Genomic DNA, 22,494 nt, shown 5'->3' with positions numbered 1-22,494 from the left:
GTGGAATGAGTGAGTGAGTGAGTGAGTGAGTGAGTGAGTGAGTGAGTGAGTGAGTGAGTGAGTGAGTGAGTGAGTGAGTGAGTGAGTGAGTGAGTGAGTGAGTGAGTGAGTGAGTGAGTGAGTGAGTGAGTGAGTGAGTGAGTGAGTGAGTGAGTGAGTGAGAAGGAAAGGGAGAGGGTGTGTGGGTGTGTGGGTGTGAGTGCGTCTGTGAGAATGAGCTCTTCCCCTTTCCCGGGACGTGAGGTGTACTCTGGTCTTTGTGAAGTCACAAAAGTTGCTGTGATGATTCTTCCCAACATCACAAAGAACAACCATCGTCCTCTCTCCGTCCTCTTCCCGTCCTCTCCCCACCATCTCCGCATCCTCTCCCCGTCCTCCTCTCCTCATCCTCTCCCCGTCCTCTCCCCGTCCTCTCCCCACTCTCCCCATCCTCTCCCGTCCTCTCCCCGTCCCCTCCTCTCCCCGTCCTCTCCCCACCATCTCCCCGTCCTCTCCTCACCATCTCCCCGTCCTCTTCCCGCCCTCTCCCCGTCCTCTCCCCGTCCTCTCCTCACCATCTCCCCGCCCTCTCCCCACCATCTCCCCGCCCTCTCCCCATCCTCTCCTCACCATCTCCCTGTCCTCTCCCCACCATCTCCCCACCATCTCCCCGTCCTCTCCTCACCATCTCCCCGTCCTCTTCCCGCCCTCTCCCCGTCCTCTCCCCGTCCTCTCCTCACCATCTCCCCGCCCTCTCCCCACCATCTCCCCACCATCTCCCCGTCCTCTCCTCACCATCTCCCCGTCCTCTTCCCGCCCTCTCCCCACCATCTCCCCGCCCTCTCCCCGCCCTCTCCCCACCATCTCCCCGCCCTCTCCCCATCCTCTCCTCACCATCTCCCTGTCCTCTCCCGACCATCTCCCCACCCTCTCCCCTCCCCTCCCAACCATCTCCACGCCCTCTCCCCACCATCTCTCCACCATCTCCCCGTCCTCTCCCCGCCCTCTTCCCGTCCTCTCCCCTTCCTCTCCCCGTCCTCTCCCCACCATCTCCCCGCCCTCTCCCCACCATCTCCCCACCATCTCCCCGTCCTCTCCCCGCCCTCTTCCCGTCCTCTCCCCTTCCTCTCCCCGTCCTCTCCCCGTCCTCTCCCCGCCCTCTCCCCGCCCTCTCCCCCCATCTCCCCGCCCTCTCCCCGCCATCTCCCCGTTCTCTCCCCGCCATCTCCCCGTGCTCTTCCCGCCCTCTCCCTGCTATCTCCCCGTCCTCTCCCCACCATCTCCCCGTCCTCTCCCCACCATCTCCCCGCCCTCTCCCACCATCTCCCCGCCCTCTCCCCACCATCTCCCCGCCCTCTCCCCACCATCTCCCCGCCCTCTCCCCACCATCTCCCCGCCCTCTCCCCACCATCTCCCCGCCCTCTCCCCCCCTCTCCCCCCTCTCCCGCCCTCTCCCCACCATCTCCCCGCCCTCTCCCCGCCCTCTCCCCACCATCTCCACGTCAGCCCGGCTCAGCCAGCACTTTTGCCTCTAAGTGAGAAGGTCATGGGTTCAAGCCTCTGAGCTCAGTCTAAGCTGATGCTCCAGCGCAGTACTGGGGGGAAGCGCTGAATTGTCGAAGGCACTATCTTTCAGATGAAACATTAAAGATTGGAAGAGGTGGGAGTTTCTCTCTCCTGGCATCATGGCCAATAATCCCCCAGATTTCTTTAAGAAAATAATATTTTGGGATACAGATTATGAGTAATGTGAGAAATGACATGTAATAAGTGCAGTATGGCTTGGAACAACCAGGCAACTTTGGATCTAAGGTTCCAAAAGCTTGTTATAATAATAATAATCTTGCATTTGATGTCGCGCTTTATCAAGTTGTTGAAACGTTTCAACACACTTCACAGAATATACTGTAGTGAACTGACTGTATATTTTGTGGGTGAAATGTGGCAGCCAGTGTGCACAGCAGGGTGCCACTGACAGTCGTGGATTGAGTGACCAAATTATTATTATATATGTGTTTTGAAGGGATTATTACCGCCATAAATGTGATCCGCCAATCGACTACAACAATAACTTGTACTTATATAGCACCCTCCACGCAGGGTAGCGTCTCAGAGCGCTTAACAGTGGTGGAGCCTGACTCCGAGCCAGGTGAGGGGGAGGGGTGGGGAGGTAGCCGCAAGGATGGTCGAAGAGGAAGGTTTTCAGGCAGGACTTGAAAAAAGGGAGGGGGCAAGGTGGAGGGATTGAGGGAGAGCGTTCCAGAGTTTTGGGGTGTATTGGCTGAAAGCACATCCAATCATGGGGGGAGGGTGTGAGGGACGAGCAGGAGGCCGGTGCCAGTCGAGCGGAGACGCCAGGTGGTGGACTGGGGAGTGAGGAGGTCGGAGAGGTTGGGAGGTGTCAGGGAGTGAATGGATTTGAACACAAGTGTGAGGATCTTGAAGTCGATCTGTTTGGTGATGGGGAGCCAGTGGAGCCGGGCCAGAACTGGTGAGATGTGGGTTCAGAGATTGGTCCGGGTCAGTATGCGGGCGGCAGAGTTCTGAATGAGCTGGATCTTTTGAATGGTGGAGCTGGGGAGACCGGCGAGGAGTGCAGTTGTTAGACCAGTGACTAACAACTGGGTTTCTACTTACTGCTAAGTAAAAAGAGGTGTGTGGAGTAAGGAAACTTGTCTAAGGTTTCTCAATGCCCAGGAATCGAATCCAGGTCCTCTCACTTGCGTGCTAACCACTACACTGCACACTGTTATGGATGAATCCATACAAGCAAGACCTGGGTTCAATTCCTAGGCAGGGCCAAAGTTTCCTTACTCCACACGCCTCTGTTTACCTAGCAGTAAACAGGAACCCATTTGTTAGTTGATTGGTTGATCGCTTCTCTAGGGATAATAATCCTTCAAAAAAAATAATGATTTGATCACTCAATCCACAACTGTTTGTGGGACACTGCTGTGTGCAATAACTGACGCATTTTTACCTACAAACATACAGTCAATTCATTTTACAGTATAGTCTGTTAAGTGCTTTGAGACGTCTGGAATATGTGAAAAATGCTATATCAAATGCAAGGATTATTATTATCAGCATCTCCATTATCATAACTTGCGACGACCAGAATGGGAGAAGACGAACTAGAAGGGCCTTGGTTTTTTATTGTCTAGCAATTTGTGTTCCTATAAAATCACTCATTCACTTCAAAGCTGTTTGTGGGACGTCGATGTACAGCTGCAATTGGCAGCTGTAATCACCCACAAAACAGTCACTTCACTTGCAGTTGCCTGTGAAGAACTGTTGAGATATTTTATCAGTCACAAGTTCTTTCTCTCCCTGAATCCTCCAAACGAGAACAGTCCTGACAAGTCCTCCTTCTGTGCCGTATAATTCTATGATTCCATTCCCACAAAGGGGAAAGGTAGGGCATCCACACCTCCCTGGATGAATAAGGAAATTGGGATTAAAAGAAAACAGAAAAATGTTCGTGATAAATGTCAGGTTCAAAATACAGAAGATAATCAAATAGATTATAGAAAGTACAGAGGAAAACTGAAAAAGGAAATAAGAGGGGCAAAGTGATTGTATAAAGATTAGCAGGTAATATAAAAGGGAACCCTAAGGTATTTTATAAGCATATAACGAATAAAAGGTTAGTCAAAGGTAGGATGGGTCCAATTAGGGATCAAAGAGGAAATCTTCTTGTGGAGGCAGAGGGCATGGCTGACGTACTGAATGAGTCTTTGCATCTGTCTTCACAAAAGAAGAGGATGCAGCCAATGCCACAGTATCGGAGGAGAGGGTAGAGAAATTGGATAAGATAAGAATAAACAGAGAGGAGGTTCTAAAAAGGTTGTCAGTGTTTAAGATAGATAAGTCACCCGGTCCGGACGCAATGCATCCTCGGTTACTGAGGGTGGAAATAACGGAAGCTCTGACCACAACCTTTCAACCCTCCTTGGACACCGGGGTGGTGCCAGAGGACTGGAGGGTTGGAAATGCTACTCCCCTGTACAAAAAAGCGCAGAAGGATAAACCCAGGAACTACAGGTCAATCAGCCTAACATCAGTAGTGGGGAAACTTCTAGACTATAAACCGGGACAAAATACATTTTTACTTAGAAAAACATGAGTTAATAAAGACAGCCAACATGGATTTGTTAAAGGCAAATCGTGTCTAACAAACCTGATAAGAGTTTTTTGATGGAAGTAACGGAGAGGGTGGATGAAGGTAGTGCAGTTGATGTCGTTTATATGGATTTTCAAAAGGCGTTTGATAAAGTGACACATAAGAGACTTGTAAGCAAAATAGAAGCCCACGGTATTAAAGGGACAGTGGCAGCATAGATACAGAACTGGCCGGGAAACAGAAAGCAGGGAGTAGTGGTGAACGGTAGTTTTTCTGACTGGAGGGAAGTGTGCAGTGGTGGGTCAGTATGGGGACCACTGCTGTTTTTGATCTATATAATAATAATAAACCTTGCATTTGATATAGTGCTTTTTCATGTCTGCTAGACATCTCAAAGCGCTTCACAGAATATACTCTAAAGTGAGTTGACTGTATATATGTGTGGGCGAAACGCGGCAACCAATTGCGCACAGAAGTGTCCCACAAACAGTCGTGGATTGAAGTGACCTTTTTATTGCTTTTTTTTCTTGAGGGATTATTATCAGGCATGTGGAGTAAGGAATCTTGCCAAGATTTTGCCCCATATATAAATGACCTGGACTTGGGTGTAGGGGGTACAATTGCCAAGTTTGCAGATGATACTAAGCTAGGAGAAGTAGCAAACAGTGAGGAGGATAGTAGCAGACTGCAAGAGGACATAGACAGACTGGTAAAATGGGCAGACAGTGGCAGATGAAGTTTAATGTGGAGAACTGCGGAGTGATGCATTTTGAGAGGAAGAATGGGAATATAAGGCAATATAAGATGATGGTACAATCTTAAAGGGGGCGAAGGAACAGAGAGACCTGGGGGTTCATATAGGTAAATTTTTCAAGGTGGCAGGACAGGTAGATAAAGCTGTTAAAAAAACATACGGGATACTAGGCTTTATAAATAGGGCATAGAATACAAAAGTCAGGAAGTTATGATGAACCTTTATATAACACACTGGTTAGGCCTCAGCTCGAGACTGTGTTCAGTTCTGGGCACTACACTTTAGGAAGGATGTCAAGGCATTGGAGAGGGTGCAAAAGAGATTTTCCAGGATGGTACCAGGAATGAGGGACTTCAGTTATCAGGAGAGGTTAGAGAAGCTGGGATTATTCACCTTGGAGCAGAGAAGGTTAAGAGGAGACTTAATAGAAGTTTTCAAAATTATTCGGGGAGGACAAGCTGGCAGGGCTATTCGGAGAGAGCGGGGGGAGTGGGATTGAACTGGATAGCTCTTTTCAAAGAGTCGGCACAGATACGATGTGCCAAATGGCCTCATTCTGTGCTGAATAATTCTATGGTTCTAAATTCAATGGACTGGAATCTCTCCTATTATTCCAAGCGAGGAATAACCTCGGCCCTCTCCCCACCCGCATCCTTGCCAAAAGTCTCTACTTTCTGGGTCCCTCCATTTCCCGATCACCAGCTCCCCCCAAAAAGATGACAAAAACAATGGAAAAAAATGTCATGTTTATTCGAACAGTTGCTGATCAGAAGGAATTTGAAGAATTTCTTGACAACATGAGACACACTCCGGCAAGTTTGCGTGCAGCAATATCCCACGAGTCTTGAGGCAAATGATCAATTTTATTGGGGGGAGGGAAAGAGAGGGAGTGGGAGGCAAAGCGGCTCGAACCTGCGACTTTCTGTCCCAGAAGCAGTAGGCGAGTTGAAGTGCGAAGGCGGAGTAATAACAGTAATAATTTTTGTTTGATATTGCACCTAGTTAAATCATCAGGAATTTCAGACTATGGGTCTTAAAGCAAATCAGTGTTTCCGAGACCCAGTCCCAGCCTATCCCAAACTCTGACACCCTCATCCTCACCCGCACTAACTCTACACCCCTTTCACCCCACTCACCACCAGGCTCCACTGGCCCCCGCAGATCGGTTTCAATATCCCCACAATTATCTACAAATCCCTTCACACCTCCCTATCTCTCTGATCTATTCACTCCCCACTCCTTCCCGCGCCTCCTCCGCTAACAGGGTCGTTGTCTACTCCATCTCCCTCAGCACTACCATCAATGTCTGAGTTTACAGGCACTGTGAATAACCTCTGAAACATCCTCTCTCTCTCTCCGTCCCAGTGGCCAGGACATCAGGGAAGCGTTTCCAATAACATTTTGCGATCGGTGGACGTTCAGTGAGTGAGATCTACCCCCAGCGAAGTTTCTGGTATGTGGGGGAAGGGGATTCGTCTCAGGGCAAAGACACAAATTAAAATTAACACGAGGTGTTGCTGAGATGGGTACACCAGAAATCTGGAACTCTTTCCCCCAAAAAGCTGTGGATGCTGAATCCATTCACATTTTCAAGACTGATGTGGATAGATGCTTGTTACGTCAGGGTATCAAGGGATATGGAGCAAAGGCGGGTAAATGGAGCTGAGATCGATCAGCCATGATCTTATTGAACGACGGAACAGGCTCGAGTGGCTGAACTCCTGTTCCTATGGGATGTCCTGCAGAACTACATTTCCACCACTGGAGGGCCTCGGTGCATACGTTCAACCATTGAAAGACCCTGGTCAGTGGATAGATATCTCCCCGAGGGAGACAGGCCCATGATCAGGTAACTTGGGCTCCTTCTGAAGGTTTCCTTTTAGGAAATACCCCAAGTTAGAGACTGGGCAGCAACTCAAGGGGACAAGAAGAGAGAAGACATGTGTGTGTGTGCATGAGTGGGTGGAATGGGATTGGCTTGGGTTGAGTGAAGATAAAAGAAAAGCACACGATTCCCACGAGCAAAGGAAGCATAGTTGGCGGGATTTAGTGGTGGGGAGCGGAGTGGGGACACTCCCCCATCAGCTCTTGGGAGTCAGGAAGTTGTGAATGTAGAAGATATTGACATTGTTGGTGTAGGAGATGGGAATGTGGACGCCGATCTCCTTGGCGCCCAGGTTGATAGCTCCCAGAGCCGCCGTGCACGTCAGCTTCATCAGGCTCAGCTTGAAGTAGGTGTTCTTGGGAAACGATCTCTGAGCCTCCAACAATACCTGCAGGAATCCTGTCAATGCAAGACACACGTTTTACACCACTGTCCATTTACACTTCCAGGTCAGCCACAGAATGGATTATGGACAGAGTAAAGCTCCCTCGAGGGGTGTTGAGCAGTGCTGATGGTGTGATGTGGAAACGAGGCTCTCACCTTCCCGGAGCAGGTCCCAGCTGTTCCACACTGACCCCACGCACACAATGGGGAGCCCAGTCTCAGCCTTAAACAGCTTCTACAACACAAGAGATGCTCTCCATCAGTCAACGACAGTAATGCACCCCAAACCACATCCATCTCTCTATACATACATAGTCCTGTAGTGTACTGTTTAGAGCACTCGCCTCGCAAGCGAGCTGACTCCGGTTCAATTCCTGGGCAGGGTGCAACCTTAGGCAAGTTTCCTTAATCCGCACACCTCTCATTGTACCAACAATAAGTAGGAACCCCATTTGTTAGTCAATTGGCGGATCACTCTCTGGGGGTAATAATCCCTTCAAAAAAAATAATAATTTGGCCACTCCGTCCATGATTGTTAGTGGGACACTGCTGTGCGTAATTGTCTGCTGTGTTTTTTATTGGGTGGGGGGGGGAAAAGAGTTTTAGAGTGGAGGGCTCTAGCGGAGAAGTTTGCCAGAAGGGGTTTTAGCGGAGAGGGGCATCTAGGGTGTCCGTGTGTCTGACAGACAGAAACCCATCAACAACAACTTGCATTTATATAGAGCCCTTCACATGAGGTGGCATCCCAGAGCGCTCGACAGTGGCATTCTGACAACAACAACAAAATTACATTTGTATAGCGCCTTTCATGTCGGGAGGACCCAAGGCACTGGACAATCACTGGACCCGTGCTGGGGTTTGGGATCGGGCAAGATGCAGGGCAGGGGGGAAGCAGGGTGATCGAAGACACAGTCAAAGAGGAGGATCTTGAGATGGATCTTGAAGGAGGTGAGGGGGCGAGGTGGAGGGCCTGCAGGATGGAGTTCCAGAGGGTTGGAGCAGAGTGCTGAAGGCTCGCCCGCTAATGGTGGAAAGGGTGAGGAGAGGGATGTGAAACAGGTTGGAGCTCGCTGAGCAGAGAGACTGGGCAGGATGGTGGGGGTTAGGAGATCCCAGAGGTTGGGGGGAGCAAGACCACGGAGGGTTTTGAAGGTGAGGACCAGGATCTTGAACTGTATCCTCTGTGTTGATGGGAAGCCAGTAGAGTCGGGCGAGGTTGGGGGTGATAGGGTCACGGAGACTGGTGTGGGAGAGGACCCAGGCTGCAGATTTTTGGATGATCTGCAGCCGATGGAGGGAGGAGTTGGAGAGGCCGACAAGCAGGGAGTTTGCATAGTCAAGCCTCGATGTTATGAATGCGTGTATGAGGGTTTCGGGCCTGCGGTGTAAGACAGTGGCGGAGTGGCAGGGGGCCAGGGGGAGAGGGAGGGTGGAGTTGACCGTAAGCACGATCAAAAAGGTCTTTTGGCAGGACTTGAAAGTGAGGAGGGAGGGGGCAAGGCGGAGGGATTGATCCTGTGCTTATGTATCCGAACCAGACAGAGTTAAACACATGTATGCCACCTCCACATGGGAATTTCCCCACGTCTACACTCTCTCTCCCTGGAGGGATGCACCTAATTCTGGAGAGTGTTAGGTGCAGGTTGGCGAGAGCCGAGGCTTTGGGGGACTCAGGTGTGTGCTGGAGTCTAACCAGCTAAAACCACATAGCTTGCCATCGATATCGCTGTCTGGCAAGCTTTCCCACTGCTTGTCCAGCTAGGACCACACTACCTGTTAGGGCTTTGGTTTACAAGGTTAACAAGAGCTGAGTGGGAAGAGTTCCTGCCCCCAGTTACAATGGATTCTTGAGGTCTCATGTGTGTTTGTGGGGTTGAGTGGGGGCTTGTGTGGGAGGAGGGGTGTGCAGGGGTCTTACCTTGTCGACTTTCGGTAGCACAGCAACCACGTGCCGAGCCAGATGCATTCCAGCGTCTCGGAAGATTCGGCGAGCGAGGGGGTCCGAGTTGTACGCCACTGGGGAGGGGGGTAGAGAATAAAAATAATTCTCAGTTCTTTCCCTTCCCCCCCAGTCTGTCACAGGCCACTCAAGAGTGGCGGGTCTCAGACACTCTCTGGGGAGTGGTAGTAAATATTAAATTCAGAAAACGAGAACTAAAGACACATCAAGACAGCAGGAGCGGGACAAGAGGTTATAACGAGGGTCACGTGGTGTGAGGCGCAATCATTTTTGGTTTCGGGTCAGCCGGGGGTCTGACATGTGTGGAAACCCATCAACAGCATAAGAGACTCCAAATCAGAATGAGTATTCCGTGCATCCGGACACCGTGGCAAGCTATGTGGGTTTAGCTGGTCAGAATCCAGCAGTTACCCCAACGCACCCTCTGAGGTCCCCAAGCCTTGGACCTCGCCAACCTGCGCCTACTTTCCGGATTTAGGTAAGTATATCCCTCTGCGGAGAGAGAGAGAGAGAGAAAGAAACAGTGCATGTTCCATTCCAGACATCAGAAGTTTTTAGGGGTAAGTGGCATACACATGTGGAACTCTCAGTCTGGTTTGGAGACTCAAGCAAGGTGTCTATCAAGATATCTGGCTGATCACGGTGATGGGTTTCCGTGTGTGTCAAGACACCCGGCTAATTATAGTGATGGGTTTCTGCATATGGCCAAAAAAAGTGTGGCGCTGTAAAGGGCTTCAAAGAGGAGAGACGGTTGCAGAAAATGAGAAAGATTGGAGGTGAGTAAGTTGTGTGTTTGTATATGGTGGGGCGTAGATGGTTAAGAAAGACAAGGCTTCGAAACCCCTAAACAGAGAGAGCTCACCTTCTGACATTTTGTAACAGAATCCTGCAATTTTAGACTTGTCAAAGTTGTGATAAAAGTGATCAAGGAGATCCAAGGGATTCGATATCTGCGGAGAGAAAGAGAGAAGAGAGAGTTGGGGAAGAGAGAGAGGTGGGGGAGAGAGGAAAGAGAAGAGAGGAGAGGGTGTGGGGGGAGAGGAAGAGGAGAGAGAAGAGTAATAGGAACGGCTTTCAATATCACCTCAACATGACAAGAGTTTCAAACCAAATCCCTACCACCCCCCCTCCCTACCCCCTACCTCCTCAAAGCAGAATGTCAATTATCTTCTTAATGCTGCTCAGCCCATCGCGTCTGCCCTGGTGCTCGCTCCCCCACTGGAGCTCTCTAACTCAGTAGAGGAACTAACACACATATAGAACAGGCTGAATGGCCTCCACAATCCCTATAATTTCCCCATCTGAGAGGATGTCTTTCAAGGCTGAAGAATTCGATTTTCTCCGTCATTCCTCGTGGTTTATCCCTCTAACACTGGGGATCACTCCCATCTTCCCTCAGCTCCAATGGCTCCCCTTCCCTCAGCGGATGGAGTTTCTCCCACAAAATACAGTCAATTCACATTATAGAATATTCTATGAAGCGCTGTGAGATGTCTCAACAACATGATCAATCGCTATATCGAATTCAAAGATTATTATTATTATTCAAGACCCTCGGCCTCACATTCAAACCCCTTCATGGATTCATCCCCACCCGACCTCTGTGACCTCCTGCAGCCCTACCTTCCCGGCTACTCCCTGCGCTCAGCAAGCGCTGGGCTGGTCGATGCCCCCTCCCCCACCATCAGCGGGCTAGCGTTCAGACATTCTGCTCCTGCTCTCTGAAGCTCCATCCCAGAGTCCCTCCGCCTCACCTTTCCTCTCTCTCCACCTCACCGTTCCCCTCTGCCTACCTTTAAAGACCCCTTGTGTCCCATCTCTTCAATCACACTGTTATCCATCGTTCCACCTCCCCGCCCCTACCCACCACACCAGGTCTCCCAGTCACCCACCCGACACACTACGAGACGACCTCTCAAGCTCTCTCTGTCGCTCTCGTTCTCTATCTCTCTCTCTCCCTCTTGATCTCGCGCTCTCTCTTGCTCTCCGTCCCTCTCTTGCTCAGGCTGGGAGGACGGTTGGGGTATCGGGGCGAGAAGGTACCTGGAAATACTCGTATATCTTTCTTTCCAGGTTGCGGAAGCTGTACTGGGGCAACTCGAAGTTATCCAGGCCGTTGATGACGCATTTGATACCAGTCTGTGCGATCCAGTATGCTGGGGGGAGAGAGAAAGAGCGAGAGAGAGATAGAGGATGAGAGGGAGCAGGAGAGAGAGAGAGAGGGCAAGGGAGAGAGAGGGAGAAAGCTTGAGTGGAAGAGCGAGAGCAAAAGAGAACCAGAGCAAGCGCACGAGAAAATGCGAGAGATACAGCGAGAGACACAGAGAAAGAGTGAGAGATACAGAAAGGGAGAGTAAGAGACAGAGATAGAGGCAGGAACACGCTCTGACTCCAGTCAACATCAACCACCTGCACAGTCAGTGAACCCTGTTATAAGGCGTTGGCTGGGCGGGGGGGGGGGGTGAAATCAGATAACGTGGCGATCCGGTGGAGAGCGAAAACACCAGAATATTTTTTCTCCTCCCAAACACCTATTGGCAGCTCCCATACAAGGCATGTCTCGCCCAGAGTTAGTGAGTTTAACCAGAGCCTCGCGGGCAGCCGGGGTGAGATTCCCCAGCGCTGGCCCCCTCCCGCTCCCCTCTCGACTCACCTGAACCCTCGTCCCCAATCAGGTGCCCCCACCCTCCGCAGCCAATGACCGAGAGGTCGGAGTTCACCAGCTTACAGTTAGAGCCCGTTCCGGCCACCAGCACAATGCCTCCTGCAACACAAACCTTCATCAGGGCACCTCGGCAGAGAGTCCCACCCCACACTGCCCTCCTAACTGCCCTCCAACCCCCCCACCCCAGATAATAATAATTCTTGCATTTGATACAGACAGGATGGTGGGCTACATTGCGTTCAAATGCCCAGCTGTCAGATTCCCTGTATCGTTGACAGGACAGCTAACTTGTGGGTCAGTGGGGACAATGGCCTGAGTTGAGGTGGAGATTTTGAGCACTTTGTGCTTCATAATAACATAATAGTAATCCTTGCATTTGATATAGCGCCTTATCACGTCGTTGAGACGTCTCAAAGTGCTTCACAGATTATATTGTAAAGTGGATCGACTGTATCTTTTTGTGACGAAACGTGGGGGCCAATTGTGCACAGCAGTGTCCCACAGACAGTCATGGGTTGAGTGACCAAATTATTATTTTTTTCTCAGGAATTATTACCTGCGAACAAAAGCGATCCACCAATCGATTAACAACTGGGGTCCTACTTACTGCTAGATAAACAGAGGTGTGTGGAGTAAGGAATATCAACAAGATCGAGGCCCTTCTGATTGGCTCCCACCAGCACCTCTACACCTCAGGCGCTGATAGCATTAACAACAACAACTTGCATTTGCATAGCGCCCTTCACACTGGACGATGACGGAGCATGATGCCGAGCTCACTCTACTATCTGCAGTCAGGCCTTCAGCCGCTCTGCCCCTTTGGAACTCTATCGCACATTCCCTTCTCCTTGCTCCTTCCTTTGCCTCCTTCAAGGCATGTCTCAAGACCCTCCGCTTTGACTGCATATTCTGTCACCCTCCTACCCCTACCCTCCCTGCCCTCCACCCCTCCTGATCCTAACTCCCTGCTCAGGTCCAAATCCCCGATTGTCCAGCGCCTTGGGACGTCCTCCCGACGTTAAAGGCATTGTGTAAATGCAATTTGTTGCTGTTCTGGTTGTGGAATAAGGACACTTCCCTCAGGCTTCGCCCCTCCTGGGAATCGAACCCAGGTCCTCTCGTTTGCCAGTCGAGCGCACTAACCACTCCACTACAGGACTCCACAAATGGTGGAGCGGAGGGGGCGAGGCACGTACAGGAAGAGTCTGGAGCAGGCAGGTAGAGAAGTCGGATGAGAGCAGGTCGGGGAGGTAGGGACATGAAGTGATTTGTATGCAAGTATCAGGATCTTGAAATCAATGCATTTTGCAACAGGGAATCAGTGGGGTCTGGCAAGGACTGACTCCCTGTTTCAAATGGGGGTGCGGAGTTCAGTGTGGGTAAGGATATGGGCAGCACAGATCTGAATCAGCTGAACTTTGTGAATGGTGGAGAATGAGCATCTGGAAGAACCTTGTCCATGTGATGTACAGCACTGAAACAGGCCACTTGGCCCAACCAGTCCGTGCTAGTGTTTATACTCCAGAGGAGTCTTCACCCTTCCCTCCCACAGCCTTTATTCCCTCTTTCTCATATGAAGGTCTAGCTCCCTCTTCAAAGCATCTTGAATCATTGAATGTTTTGCCTTTAAAATACACAGTCAATATACAATTTACAATATATTCTGTCATGTGCTTTGAGACATCTCAACGACGTGATAAGGCACCATATTAAATGCAAGGAATATTAATAATAATCCTTGCATTTGATTTAGCACTTTATCACGTCTTTGCGTTGCTCAAAGCACTTCGCAGAATATATTGTAAAATGAATTGACTGTATATTTTGTGGGTGAAACGCGGCAGCCAATTGTGCACGGCAGTGTCCTACAAACATTATTATTATCTACACTATCTGATTCAACCACTGCTATAGGCAGCGAGTTCCATAATCTCACGACCCAGCTAAATTCTCTTTCAGATCTCCTAGTCATTATCTTATATTTGTGTTCTCTGATTATGGACTCCCCAACCAGTGGAAATAGCCTATTTATGTCAAACCTGTCAATGATTGCACCATTGGGAGGTGAATGACCGATTTATCTGGGGGATTGTTGGCCAGGACAATCATCTTTGCCAATAGCGCCGCGGGATCTTTAGCGTCCACCTGAACAGACACAGATGGGAGCTCAGCTATAAGATTCTATTATAATAATAATAATCATTGCATTTGATATAGCGCCTTAAATAGAATGACTGTGCATTTTGTGGGTGAAACATGGCAGCCAATTGTGCACTGCAGTCATGGATTGAGTAATCACATTTTATTTTAGGAGGATTATTACCCCCGGAAAGCAATCCACCAATCGACTAACAACCGGGTTCCTACTTACTGCTAGGTAATTATAACAATCCTCACATTTGATCTAGCGCCTTATCACGTCTTCGAGGCGTCTCAAAGCTAAACAGAGCCTTTTGGAGTAAGGAAACTTGCCTAGGGTTTTGCCCTGCCCAGAAATTGAATCCGGGTCTTGCTTGTGAGGCGAGAGCTTTAACCATTACGCTACAGCACTCCACTTTGTATGAAGGATGGAGCCTCCTACAAAGCAACACACCTTCCCCTGCCCTCCTCTCCCTGCCTGTGAGACTGTGAACTCAAGTCTCAGACATAAATCCACAACCTTCTGACCCAGAGGCGAGACAATCAACAACCTCCTAATGTATAATGTACAGGATGATGCAAAGGGCAGAGATAACCTGCAAGCTGTGTAGTCATAAAAGTCTTATCACAATGAGCATGAATCTCAAGGCTTCGGGGAGGGAATGAGAGGGCAAGGTGATCAGCCAGATTCTCTCTCAGTACTGTACACAGAGGATGTGACTTGTACTTACACAGCTGTAGTTAAAATGCCTGACAGAGAACAAGTGGGGTGGGAAATAGTGGGTGCACCTCCTGCCTTGATTTCTCAAAAGTTCTCCCCACCATCCATGTTTCACTTCATCCAAACCTCAGCCACTCGTGTCCTCACCTGCACCAAACTCCGCACCCCCATCACCTGGCCAGGCTCCACTGGCTCCTTGTCTCAAATGGATTGACCTCAAATATCAATCCCGCCACACTCCAGCAGCTCACTGACCACCTGTACTTCACTCCTTTGTCCCCCCAGACACTCGCTAACACAAACCTGCTTTGTGTTCTCACCCCCACAACAACAAATAACATTTATCTCGCACCTTTCACATCGGGAAGACGTCCCAAACCACTGGGCAGTCAAGGATTTGGACACAAGCTGGGGTTTGGGATCAGGAAGAATGTAAGGCAGGGAGGCTAGGGGTAGACTCGGCCTTAACTCACTATGACTCTAACCTATGCAACTCCGTGTCTCTCCCCGCGCCACACCTCCGGCACAGAAGATAACCATTCGGCACATGGTATACTAAAGAGCATTCCTATCCATTAAGTCCCATTTACTGCCCTATCCCCACATACTGTTGTTTACTCCTTTTTATACCTAATTATCTAGTTCCCTCCTGAAAGCTATGCAGCGCCATTCACAAAGAATAACATCTCGGGGGTGGGGGGGGGGGCATGCAACAAGCTCTAGTTAGCCAAGCAGAGGGGGCGGGCGAAGGACTGGCATATGAGAAGTTCAGAGAGATATGGAGGTGTTAAGGCGTTAAAGAATTTATAGGTGAGTACATTGAAATCATGATGTCAGTCCGGCTCGCACTCTCGGCTCTGAATCAAAAGGTTGTGGGTTCAAGCCCTATGGCGGGGACTTTGAGCTTACAATCCAGGTTGAGGCTCCAAAGCAGTGTTTGGGGGGAAACGGAGGATTGAAGGAGGCTCTGTCCTTTAGATGAAACGTGAAACTAAAGTTCTGTCTGTGCCCTGTTCAGGTGGATGTTAAAGATCACGTGGCACTATTGGAAAAGAGAAGGGAGTTTCTCTATCTTGATGTCCTGTCCGACAATCCTGCCAAATATAAATTGCTCACTCACTTCCGGACTATTTGTGGGACATTGCTGTGTGCAAATATGGCTTCTGCGTTCACCTAAAATACAGAGTCAATCTACTTCATAATATATTCTGTGACGCGCCTTGAGACATCTCAATGTCATTATATCAAATGCAAGTATAATTATTATAATGTAGTTCACCTCCACAGACATGCATTGCTCACTCTCTGGTACGGTCCTTGTAAAAGCCTTTGATATATTATGAATATGCTATGTGAGTTTCTTAGCCACATGGCTCCCATTATCTGGGACAAGCAGCAGGAAAGCTTGCAAGACAGCAATATCTAGTAAGCTATGTGTTTTTAGTTGGTTAGACTACAGCAGTTACCCCAACACACAACCTGAGGTCCCCAGGCCTTGGCTCTTGCCAAACTGCGCCTAATAAGCATTTACCAGGTTTCCAGGCAGGGCGAAACTTTGGGCAAGTTTCCTTACTCCACACACCTAATAATAATCCCTCCAAAATACAAAACAATAATAAATTGGTCATTTTCAATCCACGACTGTATGTGGGACGCTGCTGTGTGCAATTGGCTGCCGCGTTTCACCCACAAATATACGGTCAATTCACTTTACAGTATATTCTGTGAAGCGCGTTGAGACGCCGAGAAGACATGAAAAGGCACTATATCAAATGCAAGGATTAGTATTATTATTACACCCCACAGGTAGAGGAACTGTTAAAGGATATTGTTGTTGTCTGAAGTAGCCCTGATTTACATGAAAAATTATCATCTATATGAATGTGTATTGTGTGAGTGTCAGAGGCACAAGGGGATAAAACACTAGGAGTTTGAGCAGGCAGGAGAGTTGCACCTTGGCGACGTCCTCCTTACGTGAAAGGCACTATACAAATGTAATTTATTGTTGTAACAAACAAGTGGGTCAGCTCACTCCTCTGCTCAAACCGTAAGAGCCAGCATTTTATATATTACAGCTCTGACTCAGTTTGGGGTGTTGTCAAAATATATGCTTGTGCCCATTAATATTTTAAATTTATTTCAAGAAGTGCATATTTTAAATTTGTTAATATAAACGGGATACTGGTTTTGTCCTCTCGACTCGAGAAGCCCCAACTCTAATCACTAAAACACTGGGTATAAAATACCAAGCTCCATGACACCCTGTATTCCTTGATAACCTGACCTAACAAACATCTATCCACCTCAGTCTTAACAATGTGAATGGATCCAACATTCAGAGACTTTTGGGGGAGAGAGTTCCAGATTCCCATTACCCTTTGGGTGAAAAACTACCTCCTGATTTCACTCCTATATGGCTTAGCTCTAATTTTAAGTTGATGCCCCTTGTTCTGGATTCCACATCAGAGGAAATAGTTTCTCTGTATCTACCTTATCAAATACCTTTATTATTTTAAAAACCTCAATCAGATCAGATCACCCCTTAAACTTCTAAACTCAATTTATAGCGACCAAGTTCATGCAAACTGTCCTCATAATTAAACCCTTCACAGAATATACTGTAAAGTGAATTGACGGTGTATTCTGTGGGTGAAACGCGGCAGGCAATTGCACACAGCAGTGTCTCAGAAAGCGTTGTGGATTGAGTGACCACATTATTATGTTTAACCCTGTGCTGTCGAGAGCTCACCGGTGTTGTTGGCAGTTGCCATCCCTCCAATGGCGTCTGTGGTGATGAAGATGTGCTCGGCCATCATCGGGTATCGGGATATCAGATGCCCCTTCAGCCTTCTACTGGCTTCCTTCTGTTCCACACCACTCAATGACATACCCTGGAGATGAAGCAAAGCTAACGGGAATACCACGAGTCCAGGAATCAATCCTCCGTTCTCCTCCCACCCCCATAGGAACAGGAGTAGGCCATTCAACCCCTCGAGATTGTCTGCACCTCAACCTTCCCTTGATACCCTGACCTAACAAATATCTATCCACCTCAGGTTTGAAAATGTGAATGGATCCAATATCACAGCCTCTTAGGAGAGAGTTCCCGATTTCTACAATCCTTTGGGTGAAAAACTGCCTCTTAATTTCATTCTAATTTTAAGATGATGCCTCTTGTTCTGGATTCCGTCACCAGAGGAAATAGTTTCTCTGTAGCTACCCTATCAAACCTCTTTATTATTTTAGACACCTCAATCAGATCAACCACAACAACAACTTGGATTTATATAGCGCCCTCCACGCTGGGTGGCGTCTCAGAGCGCTTTACAGTAACGATCACCTCTCAACCTCCTAAACTCAAGGGAATAAAGACTAAGTTTATGCAACATGTCCTCATAATCTAACTCATTTTTAATTTAACTTGTTTTCAAATCCTTTCATTACCTCCCTATCTCTCTGACCTGCTTACTTCCCAACCCTCTACCCCCTGCCTCAGCTCGACTAGCTCCAGCTGCTTGCTTACCCCTCGTGCCCTCTTTCAGCCACTATGCCCCAAAACTCTGGAACACTCTTCCTCTATCCCTCCACCTTCCCCATCTTCAGGTTGCGCCTGAAGACCTTCCTCTTTGACCGTGCCTGGGGTTACACACCCCAACCCCCTTCTGCATCGTGCTCCGCCACTGTCAAGCTCTCTGGGATGCTATCCTGCATGAGGGTGCTCTGTAAATGCAAATGTAAATGTAAATGTAAATGCAAGTTGACCATCGGTGGTCGGGCCTTCAGCCTCTCAGCCCCCAGGCTCTGGAACTCTATCCCCCAGTGCCTTCGCCGCCTCCTCCCTTTCCTCCTTCAAGGCCGGTCTCAAAACCTTTCTCTTTGACCGTGCCTTCAGCTCCCCTCTCGACTCTCTTCCCCCTCCTCGCTCCCTCCCTTCCCTCCCCTCACCCTGACCATTTCCCCCCTCCTCGCTCCCTCCCTTCCCTCCCCTCATCCTGACCATTTCCCCCCTCCTTGCTCCCTCCCTTCCCTCCCCTCACCCTGACCATTTCCCCCTCCTCACCCCCTCCCTTCCCTCCCCTCACCCTGACCATTTCCCCCCTGCTCGGGTCATGACCCAACTGTGCAGCGCCTTGGGACGTCCTCCTGACGTGAAAGGCGCTTTATAAATGGAATCTTGTTGTTGTTGTTGTTGTTGTTACCCCCTCCCTGCCAGTCACCTACCAGGACCTTGAGAGGCACTTTGGGGTTTAAACCGCTCTGAACCTTGGCATCTTGCACCAAATGGTAAATGATTTCAATGCATTTCTCCTCCCCGACCAGCTAAGAGCAAAACAAAGAGAGGGATCTTAAACACCGAGGGACGTCACAATCCGAGTTACCGGCCCGCGCACGAACAAGACTCCTTACAGTGATACAGCCTTATTACGTCATAAAGATGTCTCACAGCGCTTCAGAGGATTTTACTGTGAATTGCAGCGACTGTATTTTGTAGGCAAAGCGTGGCAGCCAATTTACACACAGCAACATTCCGCAAACATTTGTAGGGAGTGAGTGACCGATTTTATCTGGGGGGCATTGTCAGCCAGGACACCCGGAGAGAGAAACTACCTTCTCACTGGGGATCCTGCAGTGTGGTGGTTAGCGCTTGCCTCACAAGCGAGAGGACCCGGCTTCGATTCCCGGGCAGGTAGAAACCTTAGGCAAGTTCCTTACTCCACACACCTGTTTACCTAGCAGTAAGTAGGAATCCGGTTGTAGTCAATTGGTGGATTGCTTTCCGGGGGTAATAATCCTTCCTACCCCCCCCAAAAAAAACCCACAAATATAGTCAATCCACTTTACAGTATATTCAGTGAAGCGCTTTGAGACAATAAGGTGCTACATCAAATGCAAGTATTATTATTATTATTCTCTTTTCGAGCAGCACAGCAGGATATTTAACATCCACCTGAATCGTCGCAGATATGAGCTTGGTTTAATGTCTCATCTGAAGTGCGAGGCTTCGGGCACTGCAACACTTCCCCCAGCACTGCGCTGGAGCATCAACCTGGACTATGAGGAGCATAATGTAGGAGCTTTAACCCACAAGCTCGGGGGGATGCCTGGGTGACAGTTTGTGTGCAGCCCATAGCAAAGTCTTCCTCTTTTTTTGGTCAGTCGGGTGTCTGATACATGCAGAAACCCTTCACCATGCTGTAGAGTCTCTAAACCAAACTGACATTTCCATGTATCCCACTTACACACGGAAATCCGAGAGTCAGGTTGTTGGAATGGAATGTGCGCTCTCTCCCTGGAGGGACACATCCTGTTTACCTAATTCCAGAGAGTGTTAGGCACAGGTCGGCGAGAGCCAAGACTCGGGGACCGCAGAGTGTGCGTTGGGGTAACTGCTGGAGTCGAACCAGTTAAAACCACATAGTTTGCCATTGATATCAATGGCCCCAGTGTTCTGACCCCAGTGAGTGAAAGTGAGATACAGGGCTGAGTCCGGCTCCTCACCCAGGGATTGGTGCATGGTCCTGAAATCTCTGACAAGATGGTGCCATTCTCTGACAGCACGACAGCCTTTGAGCGAGTGCCGCCCCTGAGGGAGGAGATTAGAGAACACGTTACAGCCGGGATACTCCGTGCCCAGAGCCCCCCTGACACCCGAGGAAGCACAGGGGGTCAAGGGTCAGGAGACATAGCTGCTACAAAAAGTGAGACAAGGAAATAAATTTAGAGACACTCTCTGTCTCTCGCTCACTCTGTCTCTCGCTCACTCTGTCTCTCGCTCACTCTGTCTCTCGCTCACTCTCTGTCTCTCGCTCACTCTCTGTCTCTCGCTCACTCTGTCTCTCGCTCACTCTGTCTCTCGCTCACTCTGTCTCTCGCTCACTCTGTCTCTCGCTCACTCTGTCTCTCGCTCACTCTGTCTCTCGCTCACTCTGTCTCTCGCTCACTCTGTCTCTCGCTCACTCTGTCTCTCGCTCTTGCTCTCTCGTTGTCTCAGTCTCTCGCCCGCTCAGTCTCTCTCACTCTCTCTCAGTCTCTCACTATCTCAGTCTCTCTCTCTCTCTTTCAGTCTCTCTCTCTTTCACTCTCTGTCTCTCTCTCTCTCTCTCTGCCTCTCTCGCTCGCTCAGCCTCTCGCTCGCTCAGCCTCTCTCGCTCGCTCAGTCTCTCGCTCGCTCACACCATCTCAGTCGCTCACACTCTATCTCCATCTCTGTCTCTCTCAGTATTTCTCACACTATCTCAGTCTCTCTCTCTCTCTGTCTCTCTCTCTCACTCTCTCACTCACTCTCTCTCAGTCTCTCACTCTCTCTCTCTCTCAGTCTCTCTCTCACACACTCTCTCTTTCAGTCTCTCTCACACTCTCTCAGTCTCTCTCTCTCAGTCTCTCTCACACACTCACTCTCTCTCACAATCTCTCTGTCTCTCTTACTCTCTTTCTCTCACACTCTCTGTCTCTCTCTCTCTCCCTCAGTCTCTGACACTCTCTCACACACTCACTCTCTCTCACTCTCTCTCAGTCTCTCACTCTCTCTCTCTGTCTCTCTCTCTCACACTCTCTCACTCTCTCTCAGTCTCTCTCTCACACACTCTCTCTCACACACTCTCTCTTTCAGTCTCTCTCACACTCTCTCTCAGTCTCTCTCACACACTCACTCTCTCTCACACTCTCTCTGTCTCTCTCACACACTCTCTCAGTCTCTGACACTCTCTCACACACTCACTCTCTCTCACTCTCTGTCTCAGTCTCTCTCTCTCTCTCTCACACACACTCTCCCTCTCAGTCTCTCACTCTCTCTCTCTATTTCACACACTCTCTCTCACTCTCTCACACACTCTCTCTCTCACTCTCTCTCACACACACTCTCCCTCTCTCAGTCTCTCACTCTCTCTCACTCTATTTCACACACTCTCTCTCACACACTCTCTCTTTCAGTCTCTCTCACACTCTCTCTCAGTCTCTCTCTCTCTCAGTCTCTCTCACACACTCACTCTCTCTCACACTCTCTCTGTCTCTCTCACACACTCTCTCTCTCACACTCTCAGTCTCTCTCTCTCTCAGTCTCTCTGTCTCTGACACTCTCTCACACACTCACTCTCTCTCACTCTCTCTGTCTCAGTCTCTGTCACACTCTCTCTCACACACTCTCCCTCTCTCAGTCTCTCTCTCTCTCTCTCTCTCACACACTCTCCCTCTCTCAGTCTCTCACTCTCTCTCACTCTATTTCACACACTCTCTCTCACTCTCTCTCTCTCTCTCTCTCACACACACTCTCCCTCTCTCAGTCTCTCTCTCTCTCTCACACACTCTCCCTCTCTCACTCTCTCTCACTCTATTTCACACACTCTCTCTCACTCTCTCTCTCTCTCACACACACTCTCCCTCTCTCAGTCTCTCACTCTCTCTCACTCTATTTCACACACTCTCTCTCACTCTCTCACACACTCTCTCTCTCTCACACACACTCTCTCTCTCTCTCACACACTCTCCCTCTCTCAGTCTCTCACTCTCTCTCACTCTATTTCACACACTCTCTCTCACTCTCTCACACACTCTCTCTCTCTCACACACACACTCTCTCTCTCTCACACACTCTCCCTCTCTCAGTCTCTCACTCTCTCTCACTCTATTTCACACACTCTCTCTCTCTCTCACACACTCTCCCTCTCTGTCTCTCTCTCACTCTATTTCACACTCTCTCTCTCTCTCTCACACTCTCTCTCTCACACACACTCTCTCTCTATTTCACACACTCTCTCCCTCTCTCTCAGTCTCTCTCTCACTCTCTCTCCCTCTCTCTCACACTCTCTCCCTCACTCCCTCTCAGTGACGCTGACCCTTCAACTCCTCCATAACCCTCCGCCATCGCCATCGCTGTCGGGAGGGGGT

General features: G+C 49.4%; 1 protein-coding gene across 2 annotated transcripts; it reads right to left on the bottom strand.

Annotated features, from left to right (window-relative positions):
- Positions 1–5,588: 5,588 nt before the first annotated feature.
- nagk (N-acetylglucosamine kinase) lies at positions 5,589–22,494 on the bottom strand. 2 transcript variants are annotated; one of them, XM_007906673.2, is made up of 10 exons: positions 22,443–22,494; positions 20,110–20,194; positions 18,832–18,930; positions 17,360–17,501; positions 11,739–11,849; positions 11,129–11,241; positions 9,948–10,035; positions 9,044–9,141; positions 7,282–7,360; positions 5,589–7,140 (listed from the first exon to the last, which is right to left on the bottom strand). In XM_007906673.2, exons 1-10 carry the CDS (start codon positions 22,475–22,477, stop codon positions 6,938–6,940), a joined length of 1,053 nt encoding a protein of 350 aa, XP_007904864.1. In that variant the 5' UTR covers positions 22,478–22,494; the 3' UTR covers positions 5,589–6,937. The 2 variants fall into 2 exon arrangements, with proteins under 2 accessions (XP_007904864.1, XP_007904865.1); XM_007906674.2 differs by lacking the exon at positions 11,739–11,849.

This window comes from Callorhinchus milii, unplaced genomic scaffold (genome assembly GCF_018977255.1).
Source record: "Callorhinchus milii isolate IMCB2004 unplaced genomic scaffold, IMCB_Cmil_1.0 Scaffold1, whole genome shotgun sequence".
Classification (NCBI taxonomy): Eukaryota; Metazoa; Chordata; class Chondrichthyes; order Chimaeriformes; family Callorhinchidae; genus Callorhinchus; species Callorhinchus milii.
Note: the sequence above shows the minus strand (reverse complement) of the source record. Positions and strands in the feature narration are given on the sequence as shown.